At 46.1% G+C, this 13,213-nt stretch overlaps 1 protein-coding gene across 1 annotated transcript; it reads left to right on the top strand.

Annotated features, from left to right (window-relative positions):
* Positions 1-1,849: 1,849 nt before the first annotated feature.
* On the top strand, positions 1,850-12,447 carry IL13RA2 (interleukin 13 receptor subunit alpha 2). The gene is made up of 7 exons (XM_062502985.1): positions 1,850-1,928; positions 4,756-4,907; positions 7,008-7,161; positions 7,692-7,812; positions 9,559-9,743; positions 10,817-10,974; positions 12,184-12,447. The coding sequence occupies exons 1-7, from the start codon at positions 1,850-1,852 to the stop codon at positions 12,445-12,447; spliced, it is 1,113 nt and encodes a 370-aa protein (XP_062358969.1).
* Positions 12,448-13,213: the final 766 nt, after the last annotated feature.

The raw sequence follows: 13,213 nt of genomic DNA, 5'->3' as shown, positions 1-13,213 counted from the left end.
AGGTCCAGGTAAGAGCACTTTGATGGTTTTAAACCTCTCTGTGAAAGCATTTCTTTATTTTTACTTGCCTTGTGTAATCATATGAATATATTCAAATATGCTGGAAATGAAAAGAAGCTTTCTGTGCTAACATGCACACACAGTCCTTGGATGCTGCTGCTCACCAGCTCCAAGTTAGAGCTGCTGCTTCTCCCAGCTCTGTAAGGCAGCTTTCCTTATCACTGCATCCTCGGACCTTTCTGAAACACAGACTCACTGCCTACATCCAGGTTTGTACTGACACCAGTTTTATCCTGTGTTTAATAGGTTAAAGAATTAATTCCAGTTATTTCTTCTGCCTACATGTTCTCGCTTCACAGTGAAACAGAAAAATTACCGGTATTGCTGTAATAATAATAATACTTATGTAATAGTTACACTTATGATAACTTATAACTTATGAAAACATCATTTATGTGATGGATTTGTGTGATGTAGTAGTTACAATTATGTGATAGACTGGGGGTATTTGGTATTAATTTAAATTGAAATTTTGCTGTTAAAGTTGTTGTCTATTTTTAGTTGCTGCTGTGTGCTGCCAGCTCTAATTTCTGGTTTATTTTAAACATATACACATACCCTGACCAGCACCACCTGCCTCCTCCTCTGGCTCCCCTGACCCACTTCTTTCAGTGATGGGGGGTTTTTGTTGGCTCCAGTCCTCAAGATTTCTATAGACCTCTCTGACCTGGAGTTCTGTCATTCAGCAGAGCCTCAGTTTCACATTGCTGCGTGGTAGCTGTGCGTGCAGATGAGGAAGAAGCTGCACCAGTCTGACCTGGGATTTCACCTGCTTAAGACAGACTTGTGTGGGCAATATCAAGTGAGTTTGTTTTCCAAATAGATCTCGGTGACAGATTGTATGCTTACACTGAGGTTGCCAAGTTCTTACTCAAGTGGAGCTCAGTCAGTGGCCCCAAGGTTCCAGGAAGATTAATGTCTATATCTATACCTATTTATATGCCTAGGTCTGTGTCTATATCTAATCTATGTCTCTCTCTTGTCCTCCATCTCTATCTAATTTATACCCACACCAGTATCTATATGAAAAAAAATGAAAACCCTGTCAGAATCCATGTGCTTTCTGGCATAGGGAGGAATGCTGAGCTGGGGTGCCCATAGGCAGTGATTTCTAACCACCTTTAGCATGAAACCTAAAAGAAGGAGTAGCCCTCTCCTTGGAAACTCTACTCCTCTCCCTCTCAGTCCCCATCTTCCCTCCAGCAGATTTACACATGAATAGAAATTTGTCCCCTTCAAATATTGCCATGACAACTAAGAAGAATTCTCACAAGCATTCCTACCATTCCTGCCAAGATCTTCCAAGAAATAGCAAAGGCAAAAGGTGGGAATAGTTGCATAAGATGTGTCTGTTTTTTGGATAAGGCAAGGCTCAGGCATTCTGTTTTCACTTTTTTTTAATGGAAGTATCATTGGTCCGAGGCACTTCCTGTGGCAGGGGGTTGAATCACTTTCCACAGAAGACATGAGACAGAGAGAGGGCTCGTGATTGAAGTACTGAAGTACTGACACACTTCTGGAGAGTGTGCTTAGCTGGCCACAAACTATGTCAAATGAAGCCATGTTTGGCCATTACCAAAAATTGCAAAGGGAAGTCCTCTGGGAAATGATTAATCAGCCTTGGTAAACAAGTAAAGCCATGCTTACTGTCAGTGCTGAGCCTGCAGAGGGAATACCAGAGCTCCAGGTTAATGCTGAAGCCTTTGAACTTTGCTGTGTCTCCACAGCCTTCTCACACCGGTGCTGCAGGACTGCTCTTCTGACCAGCCCCTGGCCACTGGAACCCCTGATGGCTCCCTGGAGGCTTCCCGTGCTCCCCGTGGCTCTGGTGTGGGGCTGGGTGCTGGTCTCCTGCTCCCCCAGCACAGGTAAAGCCCAGCATGCTGCTGTGTCACTGCTTGGTGTCCACTTGGTCCTTTGGGGAGCTCGTCCTTCAGCCAGAGCTTTTCTTCTCTGTGTGTGCATTGCCGTGTGAGTGGCTGGTTTATAAACCTGTAATCCACCATCTAAATATGTTATGTGTTTATTGGTTATGTTTCTGAGTGAATTTGGAAGGAGAAAAGACTGCCTTTGGTGCACAGCAGATATATCTGAGAGAGAGTTATCAAATATAAACACTGCTATAAATGCTCCTGAGCATGGTCCCAGACAGTCAGACTGTGCCAGGTGTGAGATGCACAAGGCTTATTTGTGCTCGGAGAGTAATGCTTCTAAGAGAATGCTGCTCTGCAAGCTATCGTCCATGGCAATGGCACTTCAAGCACCCTTTGCTTCAAGCCCTTGAGCATCTCTCTGCTGCATTGCACCTGCTGGCTCTTTTGGCACCTGGCACCTGGCACTTTGCACCCAGAGAGATGGTGAGCAGGTCTGGCCTTCCCTGATGAAAGCAGTGCTTGGTGCAGAGGTGAGAACATGCTCAGGAAGCCACTGAGAGTCTGTCTGTCCTGCCAGCCAGCACACACAGAAATCTGCCAGCAGCCCCCCGCTGCCGCGCCGAGCAGAGCGTGCTGCCTTTGAAATGGGTCCCAGAAAATGTAAGTGTCACACCTCACCCTCTCTGAGCAGCACAAGGAAGTGCAGGCATAGAGGGGGGACATATAAGGAGACACCTGGCAGGCTGCTGTTTTTCCACTGGCAAAATAGGGGGGAAATTGCAAACTCCAGCTGCTGCTTGCAGCGTCTCAGAGGGTGTGGTGTGGGCAGAGGTGGTGGGGACGAGCAGGGGTTTGTCACCAAAGCAGTGATGCTGGTGGCAGCGTCCCCAGCAGCCAGGAGGGGTGGCTGTCTCACAACCAGCTCAGCATCACTGACTCACCAACCACAAACATCGGGGGGAGAAGCTGTTAGTTTCATTTTTTACAAGAAACACCCGGGAGAAGCTGTCAGTTTGATTTTTTACAAGAAACATCCAGGAGCAGCTTTCCTTCAAGAGTACATGATGAAATAGAGCATTCCTTGTCTTGTGTTCTGTATGAGTGATGTGAGACTGGTAATGTATTATTGTGAAAATGAGAAACTGCAAGAGGCAGTGCTGACATTTAAAAAACAATAAAATCCCAGAATGCAAGAAACATCCCAAAGAGAAGCTTTTCTGTTCCCTCTGAAAACTAGTCAAAATTTATTTTGTGAGAATTGCTGTTTACAATTACAATTGTTTGAAAAAATACTGATGTTTTGCTCAATCTCACAATGTAAATAAATTCCAGAGCATTCTCCTGTCTAGTCAGAAATTCCAGTTCTGTCCAATCTAATCCTCTCTTGACAGCTTATCATGACAAAGGTTAGCAGCTTTTTGCCTCGTTGTTTGCACTGCTGTGAGGCTCAGCATTTATACACTCAGGAGGAGCCTTCCAAGCACTTGGTCAAGTATCATCCAAAATACATCTCCTACTTCACCATCTAATGTAGTAACAAATCTCCCATGGAGCTTCATGTACTGGGAAAAGTGGGATTTTCAAACTGCTGTCTGGAGTGCATTTCATTCGGGAAAATTTCTGTAGAAGAAACAAATCCTCCAGCAATGTTCCCTGCAAATTTTTCAGGGAGCACATTGAAGCTGGATTTATGTCACCATCTTCCACTGAAAAATATCCTTATGGTCTGTTTTCACAAGGGATTTATTAAAATAATAAAAGAAAAAAAGTGTTGTAAATCCCGATAAAGACATGAGAAAAGTGTTAGAGAAGCCAGTGATTTGGAGGCCAGATTCAAGGGGAGAATGGTGGTAAAGCTGGACTGACACTGCCAGGAGAGGGGCTCCAAACTCCTGTGAAATAAAGTGTATCATGCAATGAATATGTAGAAACCAAAATAATATCACCTCTAGAGAGGGGAGAAAAAATGACCTTAAATATTAACAAAAATTGACTTTGTTTCAGCTAATGCAACTGAGCATCCAGACAGTTTTTGTCATGTCAATGACAACTCCATATAGAGATGGACCTTTAGAACATGTCTTAGTATGGAATGCATCCATACTTCCTTATTTATTGACACATATCTGCACCTTAAAATACCTTTATAAAAGCCAGATCAACTGTAAAGGCACATTTTTGTATAGCTGATAGATGTCCACAACAAGAATTATTCTAATTCTCTGCTTTTTGCCTTTTTTTTTTTGTGTTTGTTTGGGGTTTTTTCCCCACCCCAATAATCTTTAATATACTTGAAAGGAATTTTTAAAGCAATATGGGTGTCTTGTTTCTATTATGGTAAAGGAATATAAATCCCCCTGACTGCATGCTTTTATCTGTCATCCTGTGTTGGTGTATGTGCTGAACACGTTTGCAGAGATAAGTGTCCTGAAGGTTGATAAATATCAGGGGTTGAAGGTAAGCAAATATAGGACATGAAAGGTCATCCCAGGACAGCAGTTATGCTTAAAACATCTTGAAAAAGAGTGTCAAAAAGTGGAATTCTGTGTGCCTTTCCAGTGATTCTTGAGTGTTTTCTCCAAGCACAGGCAAAATCTCTTTTTTTTTGGAGGGGGGTGGGCAGGAGCAGAGATGTGCGTGTTTGTTGAGAAGAGTTTATCAAACAGCCAGGGCTGCAGCCAGCAGCACTCCCCTCCACATCCAGCAGCTGCATTTCAACAAATCATATCAACATATTATACCAACAAGTTTAATGGCTGCTTTGGGTTTGTTTTCCTCACTTTGACACTCTGTTTTACCCTCTCCTTTGTTTTGAATGTAGTTGCTCCCCCACGAGACCTTCGGATCACTGACCCTGGACTCCTGGGTTCTCTCGATGTGGAGTGGAAGCCTCCACCCCATGTACAAACCTTCAACGAATGCACAGTAAAATACAAGTTTGAATATCGCAGCACTGGGGATAGAGACTGGAAGGTAGGGCAAAGTATGAATTAATCCTCCCAAACCAGGGCTATTGTTCTCCCTTTAATTCCTGCACAGGTTTATGTTTGCATTTCAAGGAGTGGAACCAAAGCCATTCCAGGTTTCCATGAAAAAGCAGGGTTTTTCCATGAACAAACAGGGTTTTTCCATGAAAAACTGTTCCAGTGGTTTGAATGGGAATGTGTTTTGAAATGTAACAGCAGCAGCAGCCAGGGAAGGGGTTCCATCTGTCACAGGGCTGAGTGTTTGCTGTCCAAAATAATTCAATAACATTTCTCTTTGTAAAGGGAAAAATATTTAGACTTTTCTAAAGCATCTTTATGGGGCTTGAACTGAAACAACAGATCCTTAGGGATGCAGAGCATTGAACAAATAAAAGTTAAATTTCATTAATTATCCTAATTCGCTAAAATTCCCTCTATCCAGAAGTGTGTTCCTAATTGCCATTTACTCCTCTCTTTTCAATATGGTTTACTCTAAGTCAGCTCTGATGAAATTGTCAGTCATCTGTCATTGATGTGCAGCAGGGCAGTAGCAGGCACAGCACAGAAGGGTTGCTGGAATATATTTTGTGAGTGCTTAGAAGATGAAAGCTGCTGCAGGGTTGGGAAGGTAAATGGAATGGGGAGAGGAGAAACTGAGCAGTGGGGGCTGTTTGGTTGGCACAAAGTAATGAGGAACACATAAAAAAATATGCTGAGGATCTCCCTCAACAACCTAAAATACAGATTAAAATCCTGAAAGAAAAAGGGATTGTTTTTGCACAATCCTAAAGCAGGAGAGCTAGAGGGCTTGTCAGCTCAAGGGAAGGAGCAATCAGTGAGGCTGGCAGTGCTGTGGAGCCCAGCTCCTTGCTGGACCAGGAGGAGCAAGGGCAAGACTGAGGCAGCAAAGCCAAGGCTGCCAGGCTGTGCTCAGCCACCACAGAAATGGGGTTAGGCCCAGCCCAGCCATCCCATAGGAGTCTGCAGAGGGGAAAATCCAGTTTCAGCTAGAGATTGCAATTGCAAGGGCATGGAAAGGGGCTCTTGGACCTGGTGTTGGTCATGGTGCACCTCATGCTCCCAGCTGTGCAGATTCCTCCAGGATGATTTTAATTGCAATTTCAAGGAAAAACATACGCAGTTTCAAAAAAAAATAAAAATCAGAATTCCTGAAATCATGAGTAATAAAAGTTTCTTATATGAGGCAGATGTACAGACTAGAGCAAAATCATATCTGGCACCTTGCCAAAATCTTGACCTCAGTTAAGGTAATGGATAACAGAGCGAAGAAAATCCATTAGACATCAGCAGAAGCAAATGTCATTGATACCTGTTAGAAATACCTGGCTCGACAGAGCTCTCACACCTGGGGAGTGCTGAGGACAGCCTGACTCTGGGCTGTGCCATTGCTGTTCCCACTGCAGCACACAGATGGTTTTTATGGCACAGATGCATTTTATGGCAGGTTACCTCTGTCCTAGGTGGGCTAAAGCAACACTTTGTCTCATCGTTTGTTGTAAACCTTGTCAACCTTGTTGTCCTTGCATAAATTGAAGGGGAATAAGTCTGAGGGGAAAAAAATAGAAAAACCTTCAAAGGGGGTGCTCAGAAAGTCCCCCAAAAGGCAAAGCCAGGTGTTGCACAGTGGTGGGTGAGCTGTGCTGCACTGCCTGGCTGCTGGTCCACCCTTTCAGGGGTGGCTGCGCTTCCACAGAAACAGCCCTACCAGTTTGTAATGAGAACAACTCATTGTTCTTTCTGTTTCTGATTATTTCACACCATAAAAAATGCCTTATGTGTGGATTTATGGTGGTATCCTCCTCAGGCTGTCCACAGTGCTCCTTGCTGCTGGGGATCCCATTAATCAGCCTGCTCTGCCTTGTCCTTGCTGTGTCCTGTGGGCTGAAGGGACTCACAGCCAGCAGGGCTGGGCACAGCAAGTGTAAATTAATGCTGGAGGAGCACTGGGCAAGTGAGGCAGGACAGAAATATAGACAATAAAGCACACAAATGAGACTATTTGCAGCTGGAGCAATAGCAAGGGTACCTAATTCTGCAGCCCACTTAGTGACAGAAGAGATGCTTAAAAAGTCTGTCTTTCAACCAGGTTATTTTTACTAGGAAGCTAAAATTCAGAGTTGGATTTGACCTCAGCAGGACTGCTGAAGTGAGGCTGCAGACACTGCTCAAAGGACGGTGTACGGGTGACGTGGAGGTGCAGAGTGACTGGATTTATGCAACCTTTCAGATTGCACCACAAGGTTAGGAGAAGCCTGTGGTACAGTTTTGTGCTTTGCATGAGCCTGCTGCCTGAATCAGTGCTGGCTTAAGGGTTCCTGGATGATAAATTATTGCAGGGCTTGCTGATGTTTAAGACAGTAAAGCAGCTCTGCTGCCAAAGGTGGGGTTGTGGTTACTGGATACCTGGGGCTTGTTTCCCTCTGCCCATGCCAAAGCTGTGCTCAGCTGCCCTGCAAGAGCTCCACTGATGAATGAAAAGGTCAGTTAAGCATCTTTCTGTTCAAAGATGGTCTGGCTTTTATGAGAAATAATGCACTTGGCAATAAAACTAATAATGCTGACTGGCTGCCTTTTCCTTTCTCTTTTCCTTTCTCTTTTCCTTTCTTTCTTCCTTTATTTTTCCTTTCTTTTTTTCCTTTCATTTCATTCATCTTTCATTTCATTCATCTTTCAACTGCAGCACATGGTTGTTCAAAGGCATAAAACTGTATTTTTGCTGCATCTGACTGGTACATTGTTAAACAGCAGTTATTTCCCTCTCATTTGACAGGAAAACTTGAATCAGAGGTCCAGAATTTCCACTGCATATATCATGACTGGGAATACCTGAAATGCACCTGGCAGCCAGGCCTCCTCACACCTCGTGGTGTACATTATGGGCTATATTATTGGTATGTAACAGCAAAATAGGAAAACGTCCAGGCAGCAATCAAGTGAACCACTCAGAGTACAAAAATGCCACAGTAAATATGCTTTTACAGCTGGCACTGCTATTGCCCAATTCACCCAGAATGAGCCAAAATAATGTCCCAAGCAATGCATGGCTTCTAGCAAGAAAACACCAAATACTTTCTTACTTTCTTAAAATCAGGCCCATGCTGATCTTTACCAGGAAATGTCCTCTCATTTCCTCCTTTCGTTTTATTCATCCCTGGGAGGTGTTTTCCACATGTTGTCCACCATAAAGACTTGTTCTTCCTCTTTGCTGAACACACCTGGGTAGTTCTGGATGCACATTTTCCATGATCACAGTGCATATATCTCAACTGGACAGGATTTAGCACAAAGCTACCAAACTCAGTGAACCCTAGACACAGAGTGAAGCTTCTCAGCAACTTAGAGTTGTAGTGCTCAAATATATTTTCATAGCCTCAGCACATCTCATACAAGAAAACATGCTGCCACAAGGTAATAATAATACATAATTTTCAGCTTCTTCTTTAACTAGTGCCTCAATTCTGTTCTGCGGGGAAAACGTAGCTAGAATTAGTGGTTTGGGACAAAGTAAATACTGTATTTGTGCTTCAGCTCCTATGATATTATGGAAAGGATGACTTAGGCTGGGTTTTGTGTCACTGGGCTACGTGGAGAGAGGCACAGCTGCATTTTAAAGAGGTTCCATGTAGTTCTTGGAAACAGTCTTCAAAGCAGAAGCACCAATTCAAAACCATTTTGCTCACTGCAAGGATCTGCTTGAAGGAAACCATGAAAATGCATGATTCATGCTTAAAAGGAAAATAAACACTAAAAAAAACCCCCAACCTTGATTTAATTGCCTGCAATAAAACCAGACATTTGGATCTGGATCCCATTTTATAATAAGATTGGGTGGACGCTACAGCATCCTTTGATCCCTGTGAGCAAATTTTTGTAGTACTAGAACATAATTTTTTGCCCCAAAACATAATGTGCTGTGGAGGGAGAGTTTTATTAGGTCTGGAGTACAGTGGCCAAATTCAACCCTGCCCTGAGGGCATAAAGCAGCAGGAGTCTTAAAAGGTAATATGAAACACCAGTCAGTATTTCCAGGATGCAGCCAGCAGCTCAGGTTTGGGGAGCAGCCCTCAAAGGCAGAAGGTTGTGGTTGCACATCAACAAAGAGCAAACCTCTTCCTGGCTCCCACTCTGAGTTTCCATGTGCCCAGGGGGAGCCATGGGAACTCTCTGCAGTCATCCAGGGCAGCTCAGCAGCACTCAGTACACCTATGGCACATGTCACCTGCCTAAAAACATTTCATTTTGGCTTGGGAGGGGACCTTTCTGCAACTCCAGACTCTGTGGCTGATGGTGCGGGAAGGGCCCTAGGGGACCAGGACTGCCTCCATGGGTAGAGGCCAGATCCTTCCCCAGCTCCAGTCACACAGTGGCACCTCTTGTGCTCCAGGAATGGGCTTGGGGTGAGCCTGGCACAGCCTAGAAGCCAACCTGAGAAGCTGTGCATGCATGTTAATTTGGGATTTTTCTCTTCTCCACACTTTTGCAAAGCAGGAGTTCAGGTGACTGATCCACAGCACTGTGCTTTGGACAAAGGCTGGGATATGGGCAATACGTGAGGCTTAGGTCCAATCTTATAAAAATCTCTTACTAAGTAGTAATTTGCTTTGGTTATTTTTTTCTGTTTCCCCACACACTGCTAGGTATGAGGGGCTGGACCACACGGTGCAGTGTGATCACTACATCCAGGACCACGGGATAAACATCGGCTGCGTGCTGCAAAACCTCAGCCAGGCAGAATACCAGGATCTGAACATTTGTGTCAATGGTTCAGCAGCAGCCACTCTGCTACGGCCACTGTACACCACCCTTCGCCTTCACAACCTCGGTAATGATGGTAGGGAAGCAACAGGGGACCCTCGTGGCCAGCACCCACCCCAGGCCCACTTCCTGAATTAGGGGTCTCAATTAAATCTGTGCTTTCGTAGCTGGCTGGTTGGAATGCGTGCATTTCCCCCAGGGAAGGGGCTGTGGCATGTGCCAAGCAATACTTCAGTTTCCAGGAGTGTTTGCAGGCAAGCAGCACCACCCAGCACAACCCTGGAGGGTCAATGTGTGCCTCCAAGTGCTGCAATTGGAAGCTGGACAGCTCGGGACATAAATGGCCTGCTGGGCATGTGGCAGAGCAGTTATGGGGTTTTTGGCTCTAGCAGCACAGTCACAGAGATATCTCCATTTACTCCTACTGGAATTGAAGCAACTGCTGCACTCCTTGCAAGCACAGGAGAGATCTTTGGGCTTTGCTGTTCAAACCAAGCTAAGGTCTGGGGTGAGCTGAGTGCAAGGTGTGGTGGGGTCTGTCAGAGCAGAGATGGATTTCCAACCCATGAGAGACAGGGAAGGGGAGCAAAGCACGGCGTGATGCACAGACATTACATGTGCTTGGTGTTTATTGTGGGCACTCACCATGCTGGTGCATTTGCCTACACGCCAGAAGGAGAAATGGACAATCGTCCAGTTAAGCCACTGGGCTAAGGAGCAGGATTTCTGAATTCAAGTCGTGCTGCCATGTGCTTCATGTGCAGCTCTGGGCATCGGACATAAAGCAGAGCCTTTTGTGGGGTGCAGAGAGCTCAGGGCCAGCAGAACTGTGGTCACTGCAGCCCCGGCAGCACGGGGAGCGTGCCGGGCACGGTGCTCACACCCGCGGGCTTCAAAACCCCTGCCCCGCAGCCCCGAGCAAGGACCGGGTCCAGCCTGTATGTCAGGATATAATAAATAACCCATCCTCCAGACGTGGTGTCACCCTGCTCCTCCAGCATTGTGGCTGAAAGCCAGGAGCGCTCAGAAATCCCATCAGCGGGGAAAGGGGCAGAGGCTGGCGGTGATTAACTAAAACTTTTCCACCAGGAGCTGTCCGAGTGCACCTCTTGACCTTCTCTGTTTCTTTTCTTCTCCCAGCAAAGCCTTCAGCCCCGGAGCAGCTGGCGCTTTCCGTATCTGCAGCCGGGGAGCTGCTGGTGGCCTGGAGCCCCCCGGGTGGGCGAGTGCCGCCGCACTGCCTGGAGTACGAGGTGCAGGTGGCGGAAGATGCGGGGGAAGCCGCGGCTCCCTGGGCGGTACGGACAGCACCTGGGTGCCCCAGGGAGGGGAAGGGGTCGGGGAGGAGCCGGTATGGGGGCACAGGCTGCAGCAGGGTATGAGTTATCCGAGCACGGGCTGCAGCAGGGTGTGGGTTATCCGAGCACGGGCTGCAGCAGGGTATGGGTTATCCGAGCACGGGCTGCAGCAGGGTGTGAGTTATCCGAGCACGGGCTGCAGCAGGGTATGAGTTATCCGAGCACGGGCTGCAGCAGGGTGTGGGTTATCCGAGCACGGGCTGCAGCAGGGTGTGGGTTATCCGAGCACGGGCTGCAGCAGGGTGTGGGTTATCCGAGCACGGGCTGCAGCAGGGTGTGAGTTATCCGAGCACGGGCTGCAGCAGGGTATGGGTTATCCGAGCACGGGCTGCAGCAGGGTATGGGTTATCCGAGCACGGGCTGCAGCAGGGTATGAGTTATCCGAGCACGGGCTGCAGCAGGGTGTGGGTTATCCGAGCACGGGCTGCAGCAGGGTGTGGGTTATCCGAGCACGGGCTGCAGCAGGGTGTGGGTTATCCCGGCGAACATCCCTGGCCAGCTGCTTCACTGCACATGTTCCCCTTAACCCCCTGACCTCCAGCTGCAGCTCTGTTTTAGCAGGAACAGATCCCAGCAGGAGGCTCCAAGTGAGCATTTCTTCAGACCTCCTGCCTTCTGTTGTCTCAGAAAACTGCCTTCGAGGAAATTTTAAGGTTTCTATGGTTTGTTTCCCTGAATAGGGTGGCATAACTTGAGCCAATGAAACCATAATTTTAATATCTCAAAAGGAGTAGCCTGGGACAGAACACATCATTTATGGTGCTTTTTCCTTGTGTATTATCTAGGTGCAGTTTGGAGGCAAAACTGGAAAGGACTAATTAATCATAGGGGACATCTCTTTTTTTAATTGCCATATTCCCATCATGAGTCTTCTTAGGTAATTAAAAGAAAGAGTCCATCAATTAATAGGCATAAATGGCAACATACTTGATGACACCTCCAGAAAGTATTTTCAGTAGATTTGTCTTCATAGTCACATTATTTGCATTAACTTGCACAAAACCATTGTGAAATCATTTAGAACTGCCAAAAGATAATCCAAAGGTTTACAGAGCCTGGACAGTGTTCAGGAACACCAGGCCACATCAGACAGATCCTGGTGGTGGCACGTAATTCCTTGATATATCTTCTTTTTGTTTTGTTTCTCAGTTTGTGTCGACCCAAATGGAAACTGCTTTAACAATTTCCAGAGCAAATCAAAGCCACGTTTCATGTGTTCGTGTCAGGGGGAGAACAAACATTTTTTGTGCTGACCATGGCTTTTGGAGTGAATGGACACAGGATTGTTTCTCTGGTATGGAATTCAAAGTAAAGGGTGTTTCTTTTATATCCTTCATAAAACCTGTTTGGGTGCAAGTGCTGATGGCTGCCCTGGGGATCTGCTGGTGTCCAGCACTGGAGGTGGGGTGCTGACTTAGTTACACCTTTAACCTGCTCCAGCACAGCCATTCCTACAGCTTTGTATCTCCATTGCACTCAGCAGGCAAGCCCCAGAACATGAGTGCTTCTGCAGCAGCACCTTTCCCTGCTGCATGGGGACAGCTGGGATGGAGGAGCGACTGCTGAGCAAGAGAGGGCATGGGGTACTTGCAGTGTCTCCACAGGGCATCCTCCTGGTTGTCCTGCACCACAGATCAGCTCCTTTGAACCCCTCTTGGGCTGGGGAGCAGTGACTGCATCCGTTTGCTGGAGATATCCATCCCTGAAGGAGGATGTGACCCCTACCTAGTAACATATACACTTAATAAACAAATAAATACAAACATGTAGGGTAATGTGGACAAGATGAGTTTTCATCTGAGCCCAAGCTTTGTAGGAGGTCATATAATCCATTTTAACATCTTGTTTCCTGCCATTTATCTTTGCAGTGTCCAGAAAAGAGGACAAGCAGCTATTTATCCTCATTCCAGTCATCCTGAGTTTGTCAATTAGCCTCATAATATTTATGTTAATTGGCCAGTGCAAGAAAAGGTAAGCACCAAGGTAGCCTGTCCAAGCAATGTGCATTTTTGTTGGTGTCTGTAACCATTTATAACAACAGTTGTAACTGAAAGATCACATTAAATGCCTAAGGGCAAAACATTAATAGATGCTCTAATATTGGACACCAAACAATAGTTCATTTTCAGTAAACAACCTTCCTGAGTGTGTCTGTTTCTCATATGAAATGCCCCTACAG

Source organism: Cinclus cinclus, chromosome 15, assembly GCF_963662255.1.
Source record: "Cinclus cinclus chromosome 15, bCinCin1.1, whole genome shotgun sequence".
Classification (NCBI taxonomy): Eukaryota; Metazoa; Chordata; class Aves; order Passeriformes; family Cinclidae; genus Cinclus; species Cinclus cinclus.
This window is presented reverse-complemented; position numbering and strand designations above follow the sequence as displayed.